At 41.4% G+C, this 21,818-nt stretch overlaps 1 protein-coding gene across 11 annotated transcripts in view; it reads right to left on the reverse strand.

Annotated features, from left to right (window-relative positions):
• Nucleotides 1–21,818, reverse strand: part of RIPOR1 (RHO family interacting cell polarization regulator 1) — a 2,621,322-nt gene that overhangs the window by 933,483 nt on the left and 1,666,021 nt on the right. For all 11 annotated transcript variants that reach the window (XM_044058659.1, XM_044058658.1, XM_044058663.1 and 8 more), the window contains one exon: nt 1,788–1,851. In XM_044058659.1, coding sequence (XP_043914594.1) covers nt 1,788–1,851 — 64 coding nt within the window. The remainder of the gene's footprint in view (nt 1–1,787; nt 1,852–21,818) is intronic.

Consider the following 21,818-nt stretch of genomic DNA (forward strand, 5'->3'; position numbering starts at 1 on the left):
GCATAAATATTACAGCATATCAGATCTCTTTTTCTTTTCCATGTCCATGTTTCTTTTTTATACCATTCAAAAATCTCTAGATTTTTGTTCTTTGTATTTTCGCACGACCTCAGTCGCTTTTTCTTCCAAATGGCCTAAGATTTCTTGGTCTATATAATGTCTTTCATGAATCTGATGTATTAATGAACACAAATCTGCATTTGAAGCTTTTGACAGTTTTTCCTGTGGAAGTATTTTTCTTTCCTCTAATTTCTCTCTTAAGCTTTTTAAATTTCTTCTATATGGAAATTCTGGGCTTCCTGAATGTTGTCTTTTTCAGCTTTTCCCGGTTAGGGGTCACCACAGCGGAACTCCGGTCCGCTAATGATTGGTAGTTGATTTTTACGTGCCGAGTTACCAGCCCTGACGTACAACCTTCAACGAAGGTACACCCATTCACGCACGTCTCCACGCAGAAGACGCTCTAGCTGAGAATCGAACCGGACAGCGTCTTATTGTGAGGCAACAACACTACCACAGTAATAATACATAATTTCTTATTCTCAATAGTCCACTCTATCATCTTTATGGCTCTTTTTTAGCCCATCAGTTTTTGTGGACTACTACTTCCTTCTACAACAGGGGGCCATCCTTCATACTAAGCCTGGCCTAACCCAACTGTAGGAATGTATCAATGTCTTGAGGTTTTCTACAATGTCATTTTTTCCAGTCCTGGCACCAGTGTTCCTACCAGGATTGGACACTTTTTTTTATTCTCGGACTTGTGCACCCAGCTGTCTTTATTTTTTATCCTAATTATGTCCATGACATAAACCAGTGTCGTCTTCGTAAGATTTTGTAAAAAAAAGGGTCCACCTCATGTGGGTAATTACAAAAACTTGAGGATGAATTCAGTTCCAGCAACACTAGTTTCCTTTGCTTTATCATCTCTCCATCCGGTCCATGGCAGTGCAAGGAACTCACTGCAATAGCAGATATCAACTAACTTTGCTTATCTTGATGTAAGCTCTCTACCTCCAACTCTCTGGTTACCCTACATTTTGTAGGACTGCCTGCTGTGATGTTCCATTATTGGAGATGATTTTGCTTGTAATGTGGGCGATGAAATGGCTTGACAGCCTATCAACCTATAGCACAGATCAGGGCAAAGAATGGAATAAGTTAATTTAGCCTGCATCTTTTAGGTATATATGGGGAGCTACAGTGAGAAGCAGCTTAACATACTGACAAACTCACACAGCATTCATATTCTTCACAGAGGTGCTGTCTTCTCTACTTGTGCCTTCACTCTGACTTGGCAAAGACTTAAATGATGTAATTCTGAACCAAGGGTGGGGGGTTTGAATACCATTTCTGCCACTATAAGGCACACTTATTTAAAGTTAATATTTTGGGGACTCCAAGAACTCTGCTGTCGTTCTGACATTTGTTATCTAAGTTACTCCCTATCAGTGGCAAAGGGGTGAAGATGGGGGCTGGGACAGTGTGTTAAATAATGCTTTCAGGAACAGGTCAGTACACTTCTAGAACTGCCGCATGTTGTCAGAAGTATTTCCACAGAAGTGCTATCTGAAAGTACACATTGGACAGCTTGTAAGGTTGTTTTACCTAGGAAACACTACAGGAGAGCAAGCTGCAAACTTGAGTAACACTTATTTCCCATAAGGAAAGGAGAGTGTTCTATTTGTACAACTTACTTTAAACAAAATTCAGGGGAATTGTGGGGGGATAACTCTGACAGCTTCTGTCTTGAACAAAAACACTAGAAGAAGCTAAAATATACACACCTTTCATTTTTACATGGAATTCTCCAAGACGATTCTCAAGTTCAGTCTCCAGCACACACATGTTCTGGGGGAAAAAAGAATACACAAAAACAAAACAAAGTGTCACTTCATTTTAATTAAAAAATAACATTTCTCAGCTCAGTGATGAAAATTAAAATAGCCTGCATTTAAAAATAATTTTCTAGGGCACGAGGTTCAGCTACACATCACAAAAGCCTTGCCATCCCAATCAGATCTCCTCTTCAAAACATTTTCTATGAAGCACGAACAAGCACTTACTTGCTCAGATTGTATAAGAAGTTCCTTCCTCTCACCTTCAATGAAATCTGTCACATACTTCTGTAAAACTATAGTCAGAAAGTACAGTTGTGTACACTTACCATAAATGTAGATGTTCGAGTGTATTCACTGTTGCAGTCATTACATTTGGGTAATCCTGCTGGCGAGTTGCCCTCAGTCGGCCTGAATTCCAAAGTCTTGGGTCCTGCGTCGGTTGATGTCACCCATTCCCTGACGTCAGGTCATCAGGGGTATAAAAGATGCAGCCGACGCTATTTTCTTCAGTTTTTCTTGCCTCAGATATCAGGTGCCCCCTAAAGGGTAGCGATAATTTTATATATATATATATATATATATATATATATATATATATATTTATTTATTTATAAAAACACATGCACCAATATAAACTTCACCTTTATCTACAAGCAAATACACCACATAGGTTGTATAAATCAGAGAAGGAAAGATAAGTTCCAGCAGAAATAAGGGGGATGGTGGGTGGGTAACCTGGACTGCAGCAGTGAATACACTCGAACATCTACATTTATGGTAAGTGTACACAACTGTACTATGTTCTTCATGTTTCACTGTTGCAGTCATTACATTTGTGTAGAGTCCCAAAGCTATGGTTGGGAGGCTGGAGCTAAACAGCATTAGGAGCGGCTATGAGGCCCTGCAAAACTGCAGTGGCAAAGCCTGCCCTGGATTTAGAGTAGAGTGGCAGATGACAATGCTTTGTAAAAGTGTGCACTGAACTCCAAGTAGCAGCTTCTAAAATGTCTTTGGTTGGCACTCCCCTAAGAAAGGCTGCTGAAGTGGCTGCAGCTCTGGTTGAATGTGGCCTAATGCCCTTAGGCACTGGTTTGCCATGCTGTAAATAGTAGAAACGAATGCAGTGGTCTATCCACTTTGAAATAGTCTGCTTGGAGATAGCCTTTGCTTGTGATCCTGCAGCATATGCCACTAGTAATTGCTCTGTCTTCCTGAAAACATTGGTTCTGTCCAAATAGAATCTAAGCTGTATGTGTATGTCCAAAGAATGCAGAATTCTCACCCCCTTGTTCTGTGGATTTGGATAAATAGTTGGCAAAAGAATAGTTTGGTTAAGGGCCACACTAGACACCACCTTAGGCATAAATGTTGGGTTTGTCCTCAGAGAGACCCTGTCTGGACAAAACATGATAAAAGGTTCCACAGCCATGAGTGCCTGTAGCTCTGATACCCGTCTTGCAGAAGTTATTGCTAGGAGCAGAGCTGTTTTCCAAGATAAGAACTTTATATCAGCAGTAGCAGCTGGCTCAAAAGGAGCCAGGGTGAGTTTTTCCAAGACATAGTTGAGGTCCCATGCAGGTATTGGTGATCTCCTTGGAGGCCTTAAGTTTTTGGCTCCTCTGTGGTACTGCCTTAATAAAGGATGAGAAAAGAGTGGTGGCTCTGTATTGTAATGAGCCGAAATGGCAGAGGCATGAATTTTAATTGATGAAAAAGACAGGCCTTTGTCCAGCATCTCAGTTAAGTATTGCAAAATCTGAGGAATATTTGGTACAGCTGTATCAGTTCTTTGTGTCTGGTTCCAAGCACAAAATCTCTTCCATTTTCCAGCAAAAGATTTTCCAGAACTAGTCCTTCTGGCTTCCAAAATGACATCCATCACAGCTTTACTGAGAGGTGTGCTTTGTATGCCTACATTATCCGCCATGCTGCCAGGTTTAGAGTCCTGAGTTGGCTGTGCAGGATCTGATTGTTTTGTTGGGACAGCAGATAAGGAATTTGAGGTAAGGTCCAGGCTGGGCATTGAGACAAGTTCCTTAAGATCGGATACCAGTACTGGTGGGGCCAGTCTGGGGCAATCAGTATCATCTTTGGCTTCTCCTGTCTGACCTTTAGGAGTACCTTGGGGAGGAGAGGCAGAGGAGGAAAGGCATATACTGATAGATTTTTCCAGCTGAAAGATAGGGCATGCACTTTCCATGCTTGTCTGTGATAAGTCATTGTGCAGAATCTTTTTAGTTGGTAGTTGTGAGGGGAGGCAAATAGATCTATGTCCAGGCATCCCCATTTCCTTGTTATCATGCTGAAGACTTGTGATCCAGCTGCCACTCATGGGGATCCACAAGGTTTCTGCTTAGTTCGTCTGCCAGAGTATTTTCCTTTCCTGGCAGGAATTGTGCCTGCAGATGAATTTGGTAAGTCAATGCTGTGTCCCACAAAGCCATGGCTAGTCTGCAAAGAGGGTAAGAATGTGTGCCCCCCTGCTTGTTTATATACCACATGACCATGGTGTTGTCTGTCTTTATCAGTAGTCGGTCCGGCTGAAGTAGGTCCTTGAAGGCTGTCAGGGCATTTTGAACAGCTAGCATCTCTTTTTGATTGATATGTAGATGGATTTGGTTTGTGGACCATGTGCCCTGAATGCATCTTCCTGCCATGTGGGCCCCCCAGACATAATCTGATGCATCCGTTGTTAAGTTTTGCCTGGCTGGGTGTAAAGTGAATGGCTGTCCCTTGTTCTGGTGACAAGCCTTCGCCCACCATCGAAACTCCTGTTGTAGGCAGGGAATGAGAGTAATCATTGTTTCCAGGCTGTGGCAATGTTGAGTCCAAACACTTTTTAGGTACCACTGAAGTTTCCTCATATGCAGTCTTGCATATGGAATTAGTAGGATGCAGGATGCCATGAAACCCAAAGCCTGCAGAATTTTTCTTGCAGATTACTGGGCCTTTGCTGCCAATCTTTTGAAATAGGTAGTCAGTTGCCTTTGTTTGTCTGGCGTGAGATAAGCCATCTGGGCAGTTGTATTTAAGCTTGCACTAAGGAATATTATCTCTTGAGAGGGTATTAGTTTTGATTTCTTTTCGTTGACTGTGTACCCTAGGCATGTTAGTACAAACGCCAGATGCTGTAGAAGAATGTCCTTGTTCTCTGCTTGAATTAGGCAGTCATCCAAGTAAGGATATATTTGTATTCCTCTTTGTCTGCAGAATGCAATTACTGGTGCCAGGCACTTTGTAAAGACCCTGGGCGCAGTAGTTAAGCCAAAGGGCAGTGCAGGGAATTGGTAATGCATTGAGCCATCCTTGAAACTGAGGTATCTTCTGCATGACTGTGTGATTGGGACATGCAGGTATGCCTCTTTTAGGTCTAAAGTCACAAGCCAAGCCTTCGTGCCCAGCATGGGCAGAAGCTGCTGCAAGGTCAACATTTTGAATTTTGGTATATCCAGGAATGTGTTTAGAATAGACAGGTCCAGTATTGGCCTCCAGGCTTTGTCCTTTCTAGGTACCAAGAACAGTCTCGAGTAAATTACTTGTCCCTGCTCTTGCTCTGGTACTTGTTGAATGGCCCTCCATGTCCATGAGGGATGAGACTTGTTTTTGTGCCTCTGCCCATTGATTTTTTGGCAGATCTGGCCAGCCATTTGCCTTTGGCAGGGTATGGAAGTGAAACTTGTAGCCTTGTGACACTATGTCTAGAACCCACTTGTCCTGGGTTATAATGTGCCAGTTTTGAGAAAAAAGTGCTAGTTTTCCCCCTAAGGGTGCTGCCAGGAAATAAGTGCTTGGTGCAGGCAGGGGGAAGTCATTGGGACTGTTTCCTGTAAGGTTGTGATTTGTCTTCTCCACTTTTGGAGGTAGTAGAATCCCATTGCTTTGACCTGTATGAACCTTGTGCCTCGGATCAGCCTCTTGGGCGTCTGGATCTGCCCCTTTGAGGTCTGTCTGACACAGAAAATGACCAATTCTTTGTAGGCCAGTGTCTACTAAACCTAGGTGGCTGTATTTGTAAAAATTCTTTGATAGTTTGCATAGATTTAGCTTTGTCCTCCATTTTCTTTAACACCTCTTCTGCCTTAACACCAAACAAAGTATCATGCTGTAAAGGTACATCTAATAATTTAACTTTGACATGATCAGGCAGATTTTGTTCCTTTAACCAAGCATGCCTCCTAATTACAGAACCCGTAACTGCGGCCTTGCAGGAGGCCTCCAGAGAATCAAAACCACAATGCAAAGTATGCTTTCCAACTTGTTCAGCTGCATGCAATAAAGACTGTATTTCCTTGTTTTCAGCACATTCAGAGTTCAACAACATTTTCTGTTTAAGCAATGCCTGACATGTTGCTGATATTTGAGCATATGAAACTGACAGTTTAAGGCCCTTATAGCCAAGGTAGCAGATGTGTAAACCTTTTTCCCCCATCTATCCAGTGCCCTAGAATCTCTGTCAGAGGGGTAGGTTTTTTTGCAGCAGAAGCCTTAACCCCTTTGGGACCCTGTGAAATAGCTTCTGGGTCTGCAGCAGGGTTTTTGAAAAGGAATTTATGATAGTCAGGAACCCTGTAATATCTGTCAGGCTTAACAGGAGCTGGAGGTAAGGAGTCAGGGGTCAGACTAGACTCTGAAAACACATCATCTACAATCTCTAACACAGGTGGAATGGCTAGAGGCCTGTGTTGAGGTAGTAAAAGGAAGTCCCTGAGCCTCTTTTTAGATTCTGAAAAATCTTGGCTCTCCCAGTGGAAGTGCTCCCTCATGGTATGTAAGCTTTCCCCAAAAGAATAGTCCTCAGAAGGAGAAGCTGAAGGAATAGATTCTTCAGCATCTGAATCCTCATAGGGTGGAAGAGAATATTCCTGATCAGAAGAGGAATCAGAAGAAATAGAAACCTGATCTGAAGATTCATATTCTGTCTCTTGCCTAGGCCTCTTATCAAGAGGGGGGTGGGAACCCCTGATCAAGGTAATCAAGTCTTTAGCCATTTTGAGCATCTGTTTTTTGGGCATGGAGGCCTGTCCATGCGGCTCTTGAGTTTGTTTCTTTGTCTTTGAAGGTGCTTTAGTCTTTGCCTTTTAAGCTGAAGTTGGTTCAATGTATAGATGTTTAGGTCTGAAAACACCCTCAGAAGCCGGTGCCTGCTCAGCGGCTCCGGACCCATCTGAAGGAATAGTGTCTGAGGCTCCAATACCTTAAGTTTCCAGTGGCATAGCCGACTCCATGTGGGAGTCGATAGCAGCCTGTGACTCTAAGTAGCGGGCGTCAGGGGCTGCGAAAGCGCCTCACTGAAAACTGGTGAACCGGCGACTGGCTTAGGAGAAGCTTCATCGTCGGTTTTGGGCCTCGGTTGTCTATCTTTTTCTTTTTCCTTGCATTTTTTGTGAACTCCAGTAGTCGGATGGCTATCCAACGACATTTCTGGATAATTAAACCTTTGTCCAAAATAGTTTAATGCAAAATCATACCGACACTTGATAGTGCGTTGGTTAAATCTAGCACAAAACCGACAACCTGAAACGTTATGGTCAGGGCCTAGGCAAGGAATACAGTAAGAATGAAAGTCCTTATGAGATATTTCCTTTCCACAAGAAATACAATTATTAACTTTTTCTGACATCGGTCTGGAACAAGAAAAAAGTTTCCCCAACGGGGTTCTTAGCTTTAATGAAGACTTCGGATCTGAAATTCGAACACGAAAATCTCAGGAGTCAGCCGACTGGCACTTGCAAACTGCTTCTGCTTCGGCCACCGCGCAGCAAGAAAGACAGAAGAAAATGGCGTCGGCTGCATCTTTTATACCCCTGATGACCTGACGTCAGGGAAGGGGCGACAGCAACCGACGCAGGACCCAAGACTTTGGAATTCAGGCCGACTGAGGGCAACCTGCCAGCAGGATTACCCAAATGTAATGACTGCAATAGTGAAACACGAAGAACATCTATGAGTGGACTGCCCCATTCAAATTTATTCAGATTTGATCCCCTTGTCATCCTTGTTCTCCTCTCATTAAGCAACAGCTAAATACAGATATTTTACTGAAAACTGAAATAAGTATTTTTTTATTTTTCTCTTCTCCACTGTGTGGTGACCTTAGAGACGACCATATAATCGTGTGTGTATGTGTGTGTGTGTGTGTATGTATGTATGTATGTATGTATGTATGTATGTGTGTGTGTGTGTGTGTGGGGGGGGGGGACTGGCCCAAGATTAAAACACACACTAAAACTACTACTACTTTGTTTTTTCAGATGAAGATCTTTATAACACATTTTGGAACCATCAGAGAACATCAGTGAGCCCAATTTCCCTAACTCAGTTGCTATCTGGATACTCTTTTGTTGATTTGATGGGTGACAAAAAGTGGAAATTTCCACTCCCAAGGTCTCCACTTCAGCTATTTTCCCTCAACTTTCCTCTTAGTGCTAACATGCTGTAAATGTCAGTATACCACCCCTCCCCAATGAGATGAATGCTGTAAGTCTGCTTACTGATCCCTTAAATCCTCCCAAGGCTTCTAACACCTATGGAGTTCTAGTATTCCCTCTGAATCAAGAAAGTACAGTTGTACAAGTCCTTATTATTTGCATCACAGATGTTCAAATTCCTCACTCTCATGACATTTTGGGCTATCTACCAAAGTAACCCAGTACTGGCCTAATTTCAAAAGCTTAGACTCTGCACCCTTTCTCTCTTGTTGGAACAGATGACTGGCTGAGCATTATCCTGCAAGAGCCTTCAGCTATCAATGGAAGTGAGTGGTTAAGCTTTTTTGCTTGCACAAACAAGGACAGAATAGTACCTGAAGGCAAAATCATCTAGCAAGAGTAAATCTGAAGGAAATCACAATACCATATAAATACCAAATCCAACAACTGAATCAAAGAGGATAAAACCCATTTCAACTATGCACAGACTGGAGGATGGTAGGTGTGAGGGTGCTGCCACTGAGATACTGAGAAATTCAAACTTCTACTGTTGAAAGTAAGCAGGATTTACAAAGCTATACTAAGTTCATCATTCCAACTGCTTCCGTGGCATTTTGTGTATATTCCCAAAGCTTACCCTACCCGGGAGGTGGAAGGATAAGGATCCTGCAGCGCCTGGGAAAAAGTCTTAGCAAAGCATTCTCCAGATGCTGAAAAGAAATCAATTTTTTAGTGCTTTGTGATGGTATGAACAAAAGACCAGGTTGCATCTTCTAAAATACTTCGACACCATCCCTTTCCAATATGCCACTGAAGAGACCAACGCCCTACCTTGCCTGAAAGAGATTTACCATGGTGAGAATAACAGAAGAAAAAGCACTTGACAGCCATCATGCAACAGTTTGCTTAGAGATGGGTTGACCTTTCATAGCTCCCATACAGAAGACAAACAGTTGCTCAGCATTCCTAAAGGGCTTTCTTCTGTCAAGGTAGTACCTGAGCTGCCTGTGCACATCCAAGGTATGTAGAATGTTTTCTACCTTGACTTTTGGATCAGGGTAGAACATTGGGAGACTGATGGCCTGAATCAAGGTAAATTCAGAAACAACTTTAGGCATTAATGATGGAATAGAGCGTAACACAATCTGACCTTGTGAAAATTCAGATGGGGGTGCCCCACCATGAGTGCTTGCAGCTCAGAGACTCACCTTGTAGATGTCAGAGCAATCAGTAAACGTCTTCCAAGTAATGAACCATAAATCAGCCCAAAGAGATGGGTTCAAAAGGAGGCAAGGTCAATTTCTCAAGAACAAAGCTGAGATTCCAGGGAGGAAGAATTTGCTTTTGAGGGGGGGGTGTCTTGCATGCAACATAAACTGTTTGATCACAAACAGAGATGGATTCATGGGTACATAAGCTGAGACAGCTGCAAGATGTATTTTGATAGAAGTATATAACAAACCATTTCTAAGTAGCTCATGCAAACATTTCAAAACCAGAGAGATCAAAACCCTTTCTGGGCCTCTTGTGGCTGGATAGGCACCACCTAGAAAACCTCTTCCACTTGTAAATGTAAGATTTTCTAGTTGCATGTTTTCTTTCCTCCTGAAATACATGCTGCACCTCCTCTTGGAATAAGTGCCAAAATGTATTAAAATAAAAGTGTACCATTCAACCCTGAAGCTGTGTGAGCAGATCCAGTCTATGAGGAAGCTTGTGGTAACTGCCCTAGGCCAATTCCATTATAAGGGAAAACCAACTTTGTCTGGGGCAAGGGGGGGGGGGGTTACCACAATATTTGGTAATTCTCTTTAGAAGTACTTTGGGAATCAGTGAAAAGGGTGGAAATGCATACAGGAACATTCCATGACTGTGGGAATGATAGAGCATCTTTATTCCAAGCATAGCTGCAAGATGCCCTAAACAGAAGTTTTTTAGTTGTCCATTTTTAAAGATGTCGAACAGATCTACTTGACGTGCTCCCCACATATGGATCAAGTCCTGGATGATTCCACTTATGAGGGTCTGTCCAGGATCTACCTAGTTTGTCTACCACTATGTTTTACTCTGACAAAATGTATGAGACCCAAAGAGTCAGAAAATGCTGTAAAGTCAGCTCCCAGGCCATCAGTGCCAAACGGCAAAGAGAGTATGTCCTTATACCCATTTGCTTGTTCGGGTACCCCATCACAATAGTGTTGTCAGTGACTACTAGAAGAGGACCTAGAGTCCCATAACTGGTGAAACATTTTTAAGGCATGAATCACTAACAACATTTACTTTATGTTTATGTGTTTTGGAATATCCTGAGGATTCCACAGGCCTTGCTCTTGAACTCCCATGCACTCCCCATGGAAAATCTGAAGAGTCCATCTGGACAGAGTGGACTGGGTTCTAAGGAGAGAAAGGGAGTCCTGGATTCAGAGACAGTTGATCTCTCCATCACTTCAGTTCCTGTGTCACAAATCCTAGTACTGGTACCTGGAAATCCAAAGGATGAAAACGCTGGGTCCAGTGATACTTCAAGTACCACTGAATTTTTTCTCATGTGTAGTCTGGCTAGTGGTATCATGAGGATTACAGATGACATGAGGCCTAGAATTTTGAGGATCTCTTTTGCTGAAGTCATTCATCCAGAGGATCAGATCCAAGAAATTGCCGTGATAAGTCAGAACTTTGTCTTCTGGCAGTAAGGACATCCTTTTTATTGCGAATATACAACACCCCATAAAAACAATTCATTGAAAGGGTGTGAGGAAGGACTTTTGAAGGTTCAGTTTAAAGCCCAGGTGTGAATGAAGGGATAACCTCAACTAAGGGCTTCAAGCACCTTGATACAAAATCTGCACAAATCAGCAAGTCATCTAAATAAGGAAAAATGTGGATGCCTAGGGTTCTGTAACAGGCAACCAATGGGACCATACACTTTGTAAACATTTGAGGTGCAGTAGAGAGCCCAAAGGGTAATACAGAAAAGCTGATAATTTAAGCCAGACATGGCAAATCTCAAAAAATTCTTAAAACTGGGAGCAAAAAGATTATTATAAGTGCCCTTGATCTTTAGAGTCACCATGAAAAAGTGGTCTGGAAGCAATGCTAGGACTGACTAAGGTGATCATTTTGAATTTCTGAACTTTTATAAAGTTAAGTTCAAATCTAGGATAGGTCTCCAGAAGAGCTCCTTTTTGGTAGTAAAATGATCCTGGAGTAAAATCCTTTACCTTTTTGTTTTATGACCTCTGCTTCTACCATGTGATGGAGCAGTGGAGGAAACTGCTCTGTCTGGTCTGGGAGGTGGGGGTGAATTCCCCTAAAAGGTGGAAGATTTGAGTATCCTCTCTGAATTATTCTCAGAACATAGTTGTCTGAGACTATCTGCAGCCAAGATGCACTGTTGAGAGACAGCCTAGGGAAAGGAAGAGAAGAAAGGGTAAGGGGGTGGGGTGGGTTAGGGATGTTCTGCGACTCAGCACAGTCATTCTTTTGTACAGGATTGACACTTTTTGGAAAGGAACCGTCTTCTTTGGTTTTGAAGAATTATCATCCTTCCATTTTTGTATCCCTATGTTTTACTTGGCTGGGATTTTGTTTGTTCTGCCACTTGAAGGATGACGTCTTGTTTTGGGAGAACTTGGGTACATTAAAAATCCTAGATACCCCATGCGTTAATTTGCTTTGATCATCCCACTGTTTAAGAGTCTATGTAATAGAGGTTTCAAACAACAATTCAGAACTTAAAGGTGCATTCAAACTTTTGGCTTTTAAATCATCATAGAAGTTTCGATTACATGACCAAGTATATCATCTCAAAACAACAGAAGCAACATTTCTTGATAGTTCAAGTGCACATTTCAAACACACCTGTCAAAATGTGTTTCGAAACGTGAGTCAAATTAGAAATAATTTCATTCATGAAAGACTTTTGCTCTGCAGGAAGGATGCAGCAAAATCATCCAAAAAGTACGGAAACTCTAAAATAAATTTCCATATATAGCCTTGATAACTTAACATTCTAAAGGCTAGATTACTGGAAAAAGACATCATTTTGCCCTGAAGAACATTTCCTTCTTTATTAGGGACCAATGGATTAGATGAAGCCAATGTTTTTTTATTTGAGCAAGCAGCTGGGGAGACCACAGCTGGATCAGCAACTTCTCATATCCAAAAAAGATCCTATATTTTCTTTGAGGCTTTTCAGGGGCTACTAGACTAGATATTGGTATCCAACAGGCAGCTTTATAAACATCTTTCAAGGCTGGTAAGAGAGGGGGATAGCCACAGAATCAGGCATCTCATCCTGTATAAGGTTGTATAACCTGTATAGCTCGATGTAGTTCCTGACTACTCCCAAGCAAAATCACTAAATCTAGCAATCATTTGAGGAAAAGTGAATACTTGCTTGGGACTTAAGCTCAGGTTCACCATCCTAAGAATCAGAGTGACTGGACTTAGTGTTAACTAGGAAATCACTATTGTTCTCCTCAGATTCTTTATCATTCTCTGAAACAATAGAAAGCCTCTAGTCACACTGCTGTGTAATCTCGGATTTGGTGTACATAATTAGCGGGGGGGGGGGGGGGTGCAGTCTAGAATTAGTTATCTGAAGAATACTCTTAGCCAAAGAAACCACATCAGCCTTACCAAATAGTTACAATCTGATTATCAGCTATATGATGAACTTCTGTTTCCTTTTCTTGTGAAATTCACTACTACTACATAAAATATCTGGAGACAGAGAATTATGTCTGGAAAGGGGTGTCTTATTCCAGACTACTCCTGCACTTAAAGGGTTTGGTTACTCCACACCTGTTCCAGCTACTGATACTGCCTTGGAGGATGTGTTTAACCCCTGTTCCATAGTGACCACAAAAGTGACACTACAGGGAGTTGTGGCAAAAGGAAACTGGACTGTGGACTGAGCTATAGTCCTCACAGAATCACTACCCGTATGCTGAGGCATATTTTTAATTTGTTTTCTCTCTTTAGGTGTAGCCAGATTTGATAGGGGTGGGTGGACTGTACCAGAGCTAGGATCCAGTTAGTGGAGAGAACACCAGTCAGAAAAATAAACTGACAGTACTGGATAATGTATCACAATAAGCACTTAAACATTTCTAGTAATAAATATGACCACCACAAACTAAACTCTGCCAAACTATGACATTATTCCAAAAAACAGTTTGACATGTGTTCAGAATTCTTTTACAACTGACAGAAGTTTAAGAATTTCCAGTACATAAAGTTTTAGTGACAAAGCAACCAATGTACCAAACCAGTGTTAAAAATTAGCTCCACACACTGTAACCATGTTAAAATGCCATACAATAATTTTAACAGCAATTTAAACTATACTTTCTTGTCAGAGAGGGTAATATCTTACAATGATGTTGTTTGTCTTTTCGGCTTTTCCCAGCTAGGGGTCGCCACAGCAGAACTCCCATCCGCTAATGATTGGCAGTAGATTTTTTATGGTGCCGAGTTGCCAAACCGACGCCCAACCTTCAGCGAAGGCACGCCCATTCATGCATGTCTTTCGGAGGCCACTCGACCATGGGGAGGACATGCAGACTCCACACAGAAGGCACTCCAGTCGTGAATCGAACAGGAGAACCTCTTGCTGCAAGACAACAACGCTACCGCTGTACTACCGCGGCTATAGGGTAATATCTTACAATCTGATGTGAAAAAGACAGCAAAATCTTACATATAGTAAATAATGTATAAATGCTGAAAAAGTCCAAGTTTTGCAATATTTTCCTGTCAAAGGATGAAATTAAAGCAGAAACACATTCTGACTGCATGAGACGGTCCTTAGTGTTTAGCAGCAGACATACACACTGTGCTTCTGAGAGAAATACGGAAAGACACCAAATAAATACATCTACAAGCAGTAAGTGGGAATTACATTAAGTAGGAATTACAGTAAACAGTTACAGAAATAATATATACATTTATATGTTATATTTTTATGTGTGTGTGTGTGTGTGTGTGTGTGTCATATATATATATATATATATATATATATATATATGGGTCGATGTCAGAAGACAAAGTTCATAAGACTGAAAATCAAATTATCTAAAACTCAAAATATTGAAAACATTCTTAATGTAGGGGGAAGCTCCTCTGCACCCCTCATGTAGAGGGCTGTACCCTCACACCCATACTAATTATTATCTATCAACTCCAAGATTGCACAACAGTGGAGGAGGGGCAAATTCCATTTTAAAAACTTTGAGTTTTAGACATTTTCATTTTCAGTCTTTTGAGCTTTCAATCTTCTGAAGGGGACCCATAAACATAAAAGCAGAAAGAGAATAATAAATCTTATAATAAAATGAAAGGGAGTCACCATATGAGGTTTATCTGAGCAATAAGCTAAAACAATCAGCACTGGATACTCTGAAGAGTCAGAGGACCTTCTTTGGATGGCAGAAAAAGACTGATCACTCACTTCCTGTCACAGATTGAAGGCTTCCCTCTTGGGATATGCTTAGCCAATCAGCTGTCAAAGGAAGAGAGAGGAAGGGGAATTTGAGCTTTCGAAAGCTGGGCAGTACTGGGTTACCTTGGCAGATAACCCAACATTTCACTGAGGCAGTGGGAATGATTAACATTCACAACTGCTTTGCACATATAGGCTTTCTGTAACAACTTTGTTATTAGGGGAAACGGAGAAAAGGCATTCAGGAAACTAAGTGGCCAAGTATAAACTAGAACATCTCTTGGTAGCTGTCCCTGTTGAGAGATGACGGCAAAGTATATGCTGCATTTTAAATGGGAGGGAGATGCAAAGAGGTTGCAGCAATGCTGGCCCCAGTAGCTGAAATCTTCTGCTATCACTGTCCTGTTTTGGGACCACTTGTGAGGCATAAGAATGCACTTAATCAACCTATCTGCTGGAATACTAGTTTGACCTGGTATGAGCATTGCTATAAGAAAGCTTTGTCAAGACGCTGCTCATTATGATACTCTCATTGCCTCTCAATATAGGGGGCAAGAACAGGTTCCCCCATGCTTGTTGTTGTACCAGATCACAGAAGTGTGGTCTGTCAATCTGAATGTGTGGATAAAAATCACACCATGCGGAAGGAAGTCCTTAAGTGTCTGTAATGTTAGGAGGACTGCCTTATCTTCAGACTGTTGATATGAAGATGGGCCTTAGGCATTTCCAAGTTCCTAACCCACTGTCCCTTCAGAATACACCCCATCCCAATATGGAGACTTCTGTGGTAACTGTGGCCATGGGAAGAGCTAACATAAATGGTTGTCCCCGGCATATCCAGGGGGAAATTCATCCACCAAAATATGTGATGGTAACAAAGTAGACTAACCAAATCGGATAAGGAAGGAGGGTTGCCTATGACCCTCATGAAGAATCCTGCATAAAGAATGGCACTATTGAAACCACCACAGAACCCAGTAATCAGAGAATTAGACACACTGGTGGTCTGTGTGAGCTGAAAACATTCTGTGCTTGTTATTAAAGAGAATGATTGTGACAGTTTTGCTATTTCAAAGACTGCGTATAAATGGCAGCCTATGAATTCCAAGGACCGTGTCTGTTGCAAATTTGACTTTTCAAAGTTTAAGGTGATACCCAAGGATTGACACAAGTGGATAATGTAGTCCCTTGCTAGGATTATGGATTCCTTTGTGTTTGCAGTGAGGAGCTACTTGCTCAGGTATGGGTAGACTCGAAAAGCATGCAGTCTGAGACGTGCTGTTACTACAGTCATGCATTTGGGGAACACCCAAAGGGCTGTGGTGACACCAAATGACAAAGCTCGGAAATGATTTGAAAAGGATTATCAAAAATATACAGTTCTCCCTTCCTGAAGACAGAAGAATGGACTGCACCATAAACATTCAGATTTTTTTTTTTTTAACACGTGTTTAAGTTGCTGAGGTCCTTGTTCTTCAATGGGACTTAAAAGAACAGACTCTAGATCCTCTTTTTTTCCAACTGCTGACAGTTTTCTTGGGTTGTGTCACTTCTTTGAGAAGGTGATACATCGGGAAGGGTTTTGTAGGATAGAGTTGGTATGAACAGAAATGCTATTATATAGCCTCTGGATCTAATTATCTTCGCCCAAAGAATCCTGTGTGATAGTCATCCAGTTTTGAAGATGACATGACAATCATTCTGCAATTGCCTCCAGAGGGGAGCAGGCAAGTATATTTTGAAGAACATTGCTAGGGTTTTATCAGAGAAGGAGCCTCTAAATCCTTGATTCCGTGAACCCTCCCCATCTACACCCAAGGTGGCCTCCTATGGATATCACCCTCTAGAAGTGTGTGTGTGTGGGGGGGGGGGGTTCTGTTAGAGCAGGAGTTATAGGTAAAAATGCTGAGTTTATTTGAACCAGAGGCACTTTCCTCACCTTTGAATCCTAGAATAAGATTGTTGCAGATTAGAAACACAAATTCCAGTGGCAGAAAGTGGTTTGCCCTCTTGCTAACTCTTTCACAATTTGTCTAACTTTTGGACCAGAGAGAGAGATGATCTATCACAGGCAGCATTCAGGAAAGAAGCTTTAAAGGTGTCCATAAAACCATATAACCTCAGCTACGAATGATGACAGACAGCAATGCCAGTGCCTGCTGCCTCAGCTGTACCTTTGGCTGTATTAGAGATTTGTCTCATGGTAATATGAATGATTGACAACACAGCATCCAGTTGAGTTTCCACATCTTCCTAGTGTCAGAAATTGGAAGCTTCCTGAAGGGAATCTATTATTTGCCTTGCTAGTTCCTCTAGAACCTGGTAATGTGAGAAATATAATTCAATGCTCTAAAGGAAAAGGTCATCATAGATAAACATGCTTCCAGAAATGATCCTCCACTCTGGATTCCTTGTTCGGCTAATGGACCATGGAGCTCTCCTCTGACAGCTCTTTTTGGTGGATATTACAATCACAACTGAAACAGGTCATTTACTCCAAAATAACAGTCCTTGAGTAGGAAGAGCACCTTACTTAGCTTGTGAAGTATTGGTTCTAACAAAAAAGGGTCCTGAAAGGGCCTCTGCAAAATCACACAGATGAAGTGATCAGCAGGAAGAACCACCCCAGGTAGTAGATGCACCAGCTTCAAAAGCTTTGATAATACCTCTTAATCCAAGGAAGGTGTACCAGTGGGTCAATTTCCCCTTTGTCTTAGAAATTCTATTAGTTCACCAAAACTGGTGCCCTCAGGGGGAGTTCCAGGAGACCCTTCACATACACTGAAATCAATGTTCTTTGTCAGAGATTCTTGTTCTTGAAGAGAAGCCAAGTACCTCCTTATACACTTACACCTTGTGTTCTCTTCAGATGGGGATATTGCTGAAGAGTCAGACCTGTCTCTGGTCCCTTGTGGAAGAGAAGGATCTAAGCCATCACAGCAGGACTGTCAGTGGAAATGATGAGGAGCGATGATGGCTACAGATACATTGGGTAGTCTGGCGACGGGAACCAATGTAATTATAAACATCCCCTTCCAGTGTCGAATGCTGAGCTAAGCTCTTCTCAAAGGACTCAAAAGCTGATATAAGAACTGAAGAAAAGGGAAAGGCATTCTCTCTCTCTCTGATCCAAAACCAACTCAGAAATAGAAGGAGCTGAAGAGTGCATCCCCAGCACCAAATAACAGTCAGATTCAAGGCAGAGACAAACACTGAGGTGTTGAGGGCTGAGGCACCCAGCCTTGGATAAAGATGGAATCAAACATATTGAATTAACTCTGATCACAGCTGAACTGGCGCTGTGGCCCCTCAGCTCCAGAACCCACCTAGCTCAGTAGGCTTTGGAGTTAGAAAGGATCAAAGGAACTGCTGGTGAAGACTGCAGTACTGCTTACACCAACAAGAGAGACTATCAGCAGAAACTTTGACTCCAAAACCACCAGTTCCAAGACTGGAACTGGGAAAGCAGCAAAAGTAAGGGGACTAGAAAGGTGAGCCTGTCAAGTGAAGGAACAGCAGACGACTCCCATATCTATCTGAGCCTTCACAAAGGCTCTCATCATCAATTCCCAGTTGATATTTTCTAAACTCCTGGAGGATTTGACACACCTAATGGGTGCTGCGGAAAATGGCCTGGAGCACATAAACCTTAAAGGTTCCCTTTCAGAAGACCATCAGTCTGGAAAATAAACTCACTTAGGAGGAAAGATCTGAAATACCAATGGCCTCAGAGTCACTGGAGGATAATATCTGTGGTTGGGGTTGAGTAGGATCTGAAAATTATAGAACCAAAGGAGGAAATAATCCTGAAAAACTGGAAATCTTAAGGGCCAGAGCAAATAATGGTGGGTGTCTGTGGACTTTTCCCTTTTATCTTATCCTTTTCTTGGCTATTGTCTCTGCCATTATCTTTGGCCTCTCTAATTTTGTCTTGTCATTTTCTTTATCTGTATACTTCAAAGAATGCTTCTCAACTTCTTTGGGTTGCTGAGTAGTCGAAGTTGAAGTATATGAGCTAGCCAAATCTTCTACAGAAGTGGGGAAAAGAACAAATGTCACATGAAGCATCTATCCATTCAGGAAAAAGGCAAATCACACAGAGTGAGGGTACTGACCAGGGATTTTTTGCCCACAATTTAAACACTTCTTAAAACCTGAAGCCTTATCCAGATTTACAAACAAATTATGATAGATAATGTCCATATAAAAATTTTAACAGGCTTGGCTAGGCCTCAGGGAGAAGGACAGAGAGAGAGGGAGTGAGAATTCCATGGTAATTATTGAAGAAAAAGTGAGAAAAAAACCCCAGAAAAAATAAGAAGAGCATTATTGGCGAAGAAATTAATGAAATATCTTCAGAAGAAATATCTTTCACTTATTTGAATAAACCTCAAATGGACCACTGTAGAATAAAATGAAATAAAATAAGACGTCGGGTATCATTAGGCTAATACATGCCTATTTTGAAAAGTTTCCTTATTGGATATCTGTTCTCTTTCAGAATCCATTAGCAAGTGTACTCGGGGTAGGCAAACACACCCTAAAGATATTCATGCTAGGTGTCTTTCTTATGCTCTGTTTTCCACTTGGCCTCAGTAACCATTGAACTTTCCCTTCCACCTGGCCCATTCATTCCTCTCAGACATGACAGCCCTACATCCCATTTGTTCCTCTTAAGGGTTAGGGGTCAGGCAGTGGTGGCAGTCCCCCCATATATTCTCATGGCAGGTGTTTTGAATTTTAATGCCTTACCCTCCTACAACTGTGCACACCCGGTGGCATGCCACAGGGCTCGGCATACAATGGGCCCCAGTGACAAAATGCCACTCACTTTGTAAGTGACATACACCTCAACAGGCCCTGCTTCCAATGGGTCTCGACTCCATCAGGGATACAAGAAGTGCGCCCCAGACATACACATCACACCCTCACCCAGAGAGAGAGAGAGAGATGAGCAGGAATTGTCTTGTCATTTAACTCATTAACCCCGAGTACCTTCTCATGGCGCCTCTGTGCTTAACCCAGAGCGCGCCATGAGAAGTTTGTCTCTGTGAATGCGTGCATGAAAGTAGATTGTATGTGTGTGTGAATGCAGCAGCGACTGTGCATATATGTATGAGGGAGAGTGAGCGTTGTATGAAAGAATGAATGGTGCGTGCACGCAGCAGTGACTGTGTACAGATTTATGAGAGAGAGTGAGTGCATGCATTGAAGGAGAGAGTGAGCGGTGTATGAGAGAATGAATGGAGCGTGCATGAAAGCAGTTTGTATGCGTGTGTGAATGCAGCCTAGGGACAGGGACACATATGCATATTGGATGGTATTTTGTGAAGAAGAAAGTATTGTGAAGCAGTGGTCATCATGCTGAGAATTTATGCAGGAACAGACAGGAAGTGTTAGGTTTCACCTTGCCCGGGGGATTCGGAAACTCTCGGAGCTTATGCATGTCATCTTGAGGTACCTTCACATATGGACAATACTGATGCTACCAGAGTGAAATAGAAAAGAGAAGAGATGAATTAACCAATGTTGCTTTTTCATGTGTTTAACATGAAACAACTGACCTGTCTCTAAAAATTTGAGCCACTCTAGTTTACTGGTGCCAGAATGACTTGTTCAAAACTGCTCAGTAAAAAAGTTTAGGTGAGATGACTGAACCCAGCTGATTTTTTAATGATTAAACAATTGGCGAAATTCAACTTCTCAGAGGTACTTCCGGTCGTAATATGTATACCTAAATCCAAACAGATAAAGCATACCATACTATTTAACTGTAGTAACGGATGAAGAGAATAGAACATTTACAAAATGAATAAATATTGGCAGCAGTGCTAAGCTGATTTTCTACATAAAATCTCTGCTGGAAGTTTAACAAAGAGGATTAATGTTATGTGCTACTAACAGTGCTGCTAACAAGGTTCATCTTGTAATTCTGGGTTTATCCCTGAATTTCCATGCCAAGTTTGTGGTAAGAGTTTTTTTTTTTTTTTAATTTGCTGTTGACCAAGTGCATTGCTGCAAACTGAATGTATAAAACAATTGCTGAACTATTGCTCCCAGACCAATCATGTACTAGTAACATACAATTCCAAAACTCTTTAAATGGAAAGAGCATAGTTCACATGACCAAAAACTGTCAAAGGCTGGTAAGGGCACGACCTTCTTGAAAAATGATTACTAGTAAAGAGTTTGATGTATGCGTTCTGCATGTTTTATGTGGGTAGAACTGCCCATTTAAAAATGCACAAAATCACTGTCTTCAACTTCTCTCTGAACATATTCAGTACCTTAGAAAGCTAAGTCATATACACTTCTCATACATATAAATTAAAACACTTTCAGGACGAAACATTTACAATAGGAGGATTCTCCCAGCCATACTGGACAAAACTCAGTGGCTACTGCTTCATCAAAGCAAATGGGTATTTTTACACCATCTCATAATTAGTGTTTATTTTTATTTCACTGTAAAAGTCCCCAACTGATTTAACTCAGAATGCTGAAACCCAGCTTATAATAAATCTCTAGAAAACCATATTAATATAGTTTGCCTGACAATATACTACATTTTATTAATGTTATAGTCCTTCATTAGGACTGAATATGTAAACAGGTTCAGTAATTTAAGTCAAAAATTTAACATCATTGTTTATATAAAAACATGTAGACTTTGTGTGAAGAGTGAGAAGAAAATCTCAAAAATACTGCAAGTGTAATTTTCTACTGGGGCTTATCTGTTGCAATGGTAAACCTGGTGAGTATTGTCCTTCAAGAAGCACGACTGCCATTATCACATCAACATTTACTTGTCTGTTTTATTTTGTTTACATATTCATTTATTAGATAGATAGTGAACAACTTTCCTTAATCTGTTTGGCAAATCTATTACAAAGCTAGGACAGCGCTTGTGAAGCAATCTACCTTTTTATTACCTTTCCTTTTTTTAGTTTTAGCAATATGAAATTCAGCTTTCAAGCGTATACTTGAATTAACAGGAAACAAATGAAATGAGATGGGAATGAATAGCTAAACTTGTGATGAACAGATGTTAACAATATCCAAACACTATCTTCAAGAACATTGGTGATAAATAACAGTCTACAG

The sequence above is a fragment of the Protopterus annectens genome, chromosome 16.part0, assembly GCF_019279795.1.
Source record: "Protopterus annectens isolate FY-2018-M chromosome 16.part0, PAN1.0, whole genome shotgun sequence".
Taxonomy (NCBI): Eukaryota; Metazoa; Chordata; order Ceratodontiformes; family Protopteridae; genus Protopterus; species Protopterus annectens.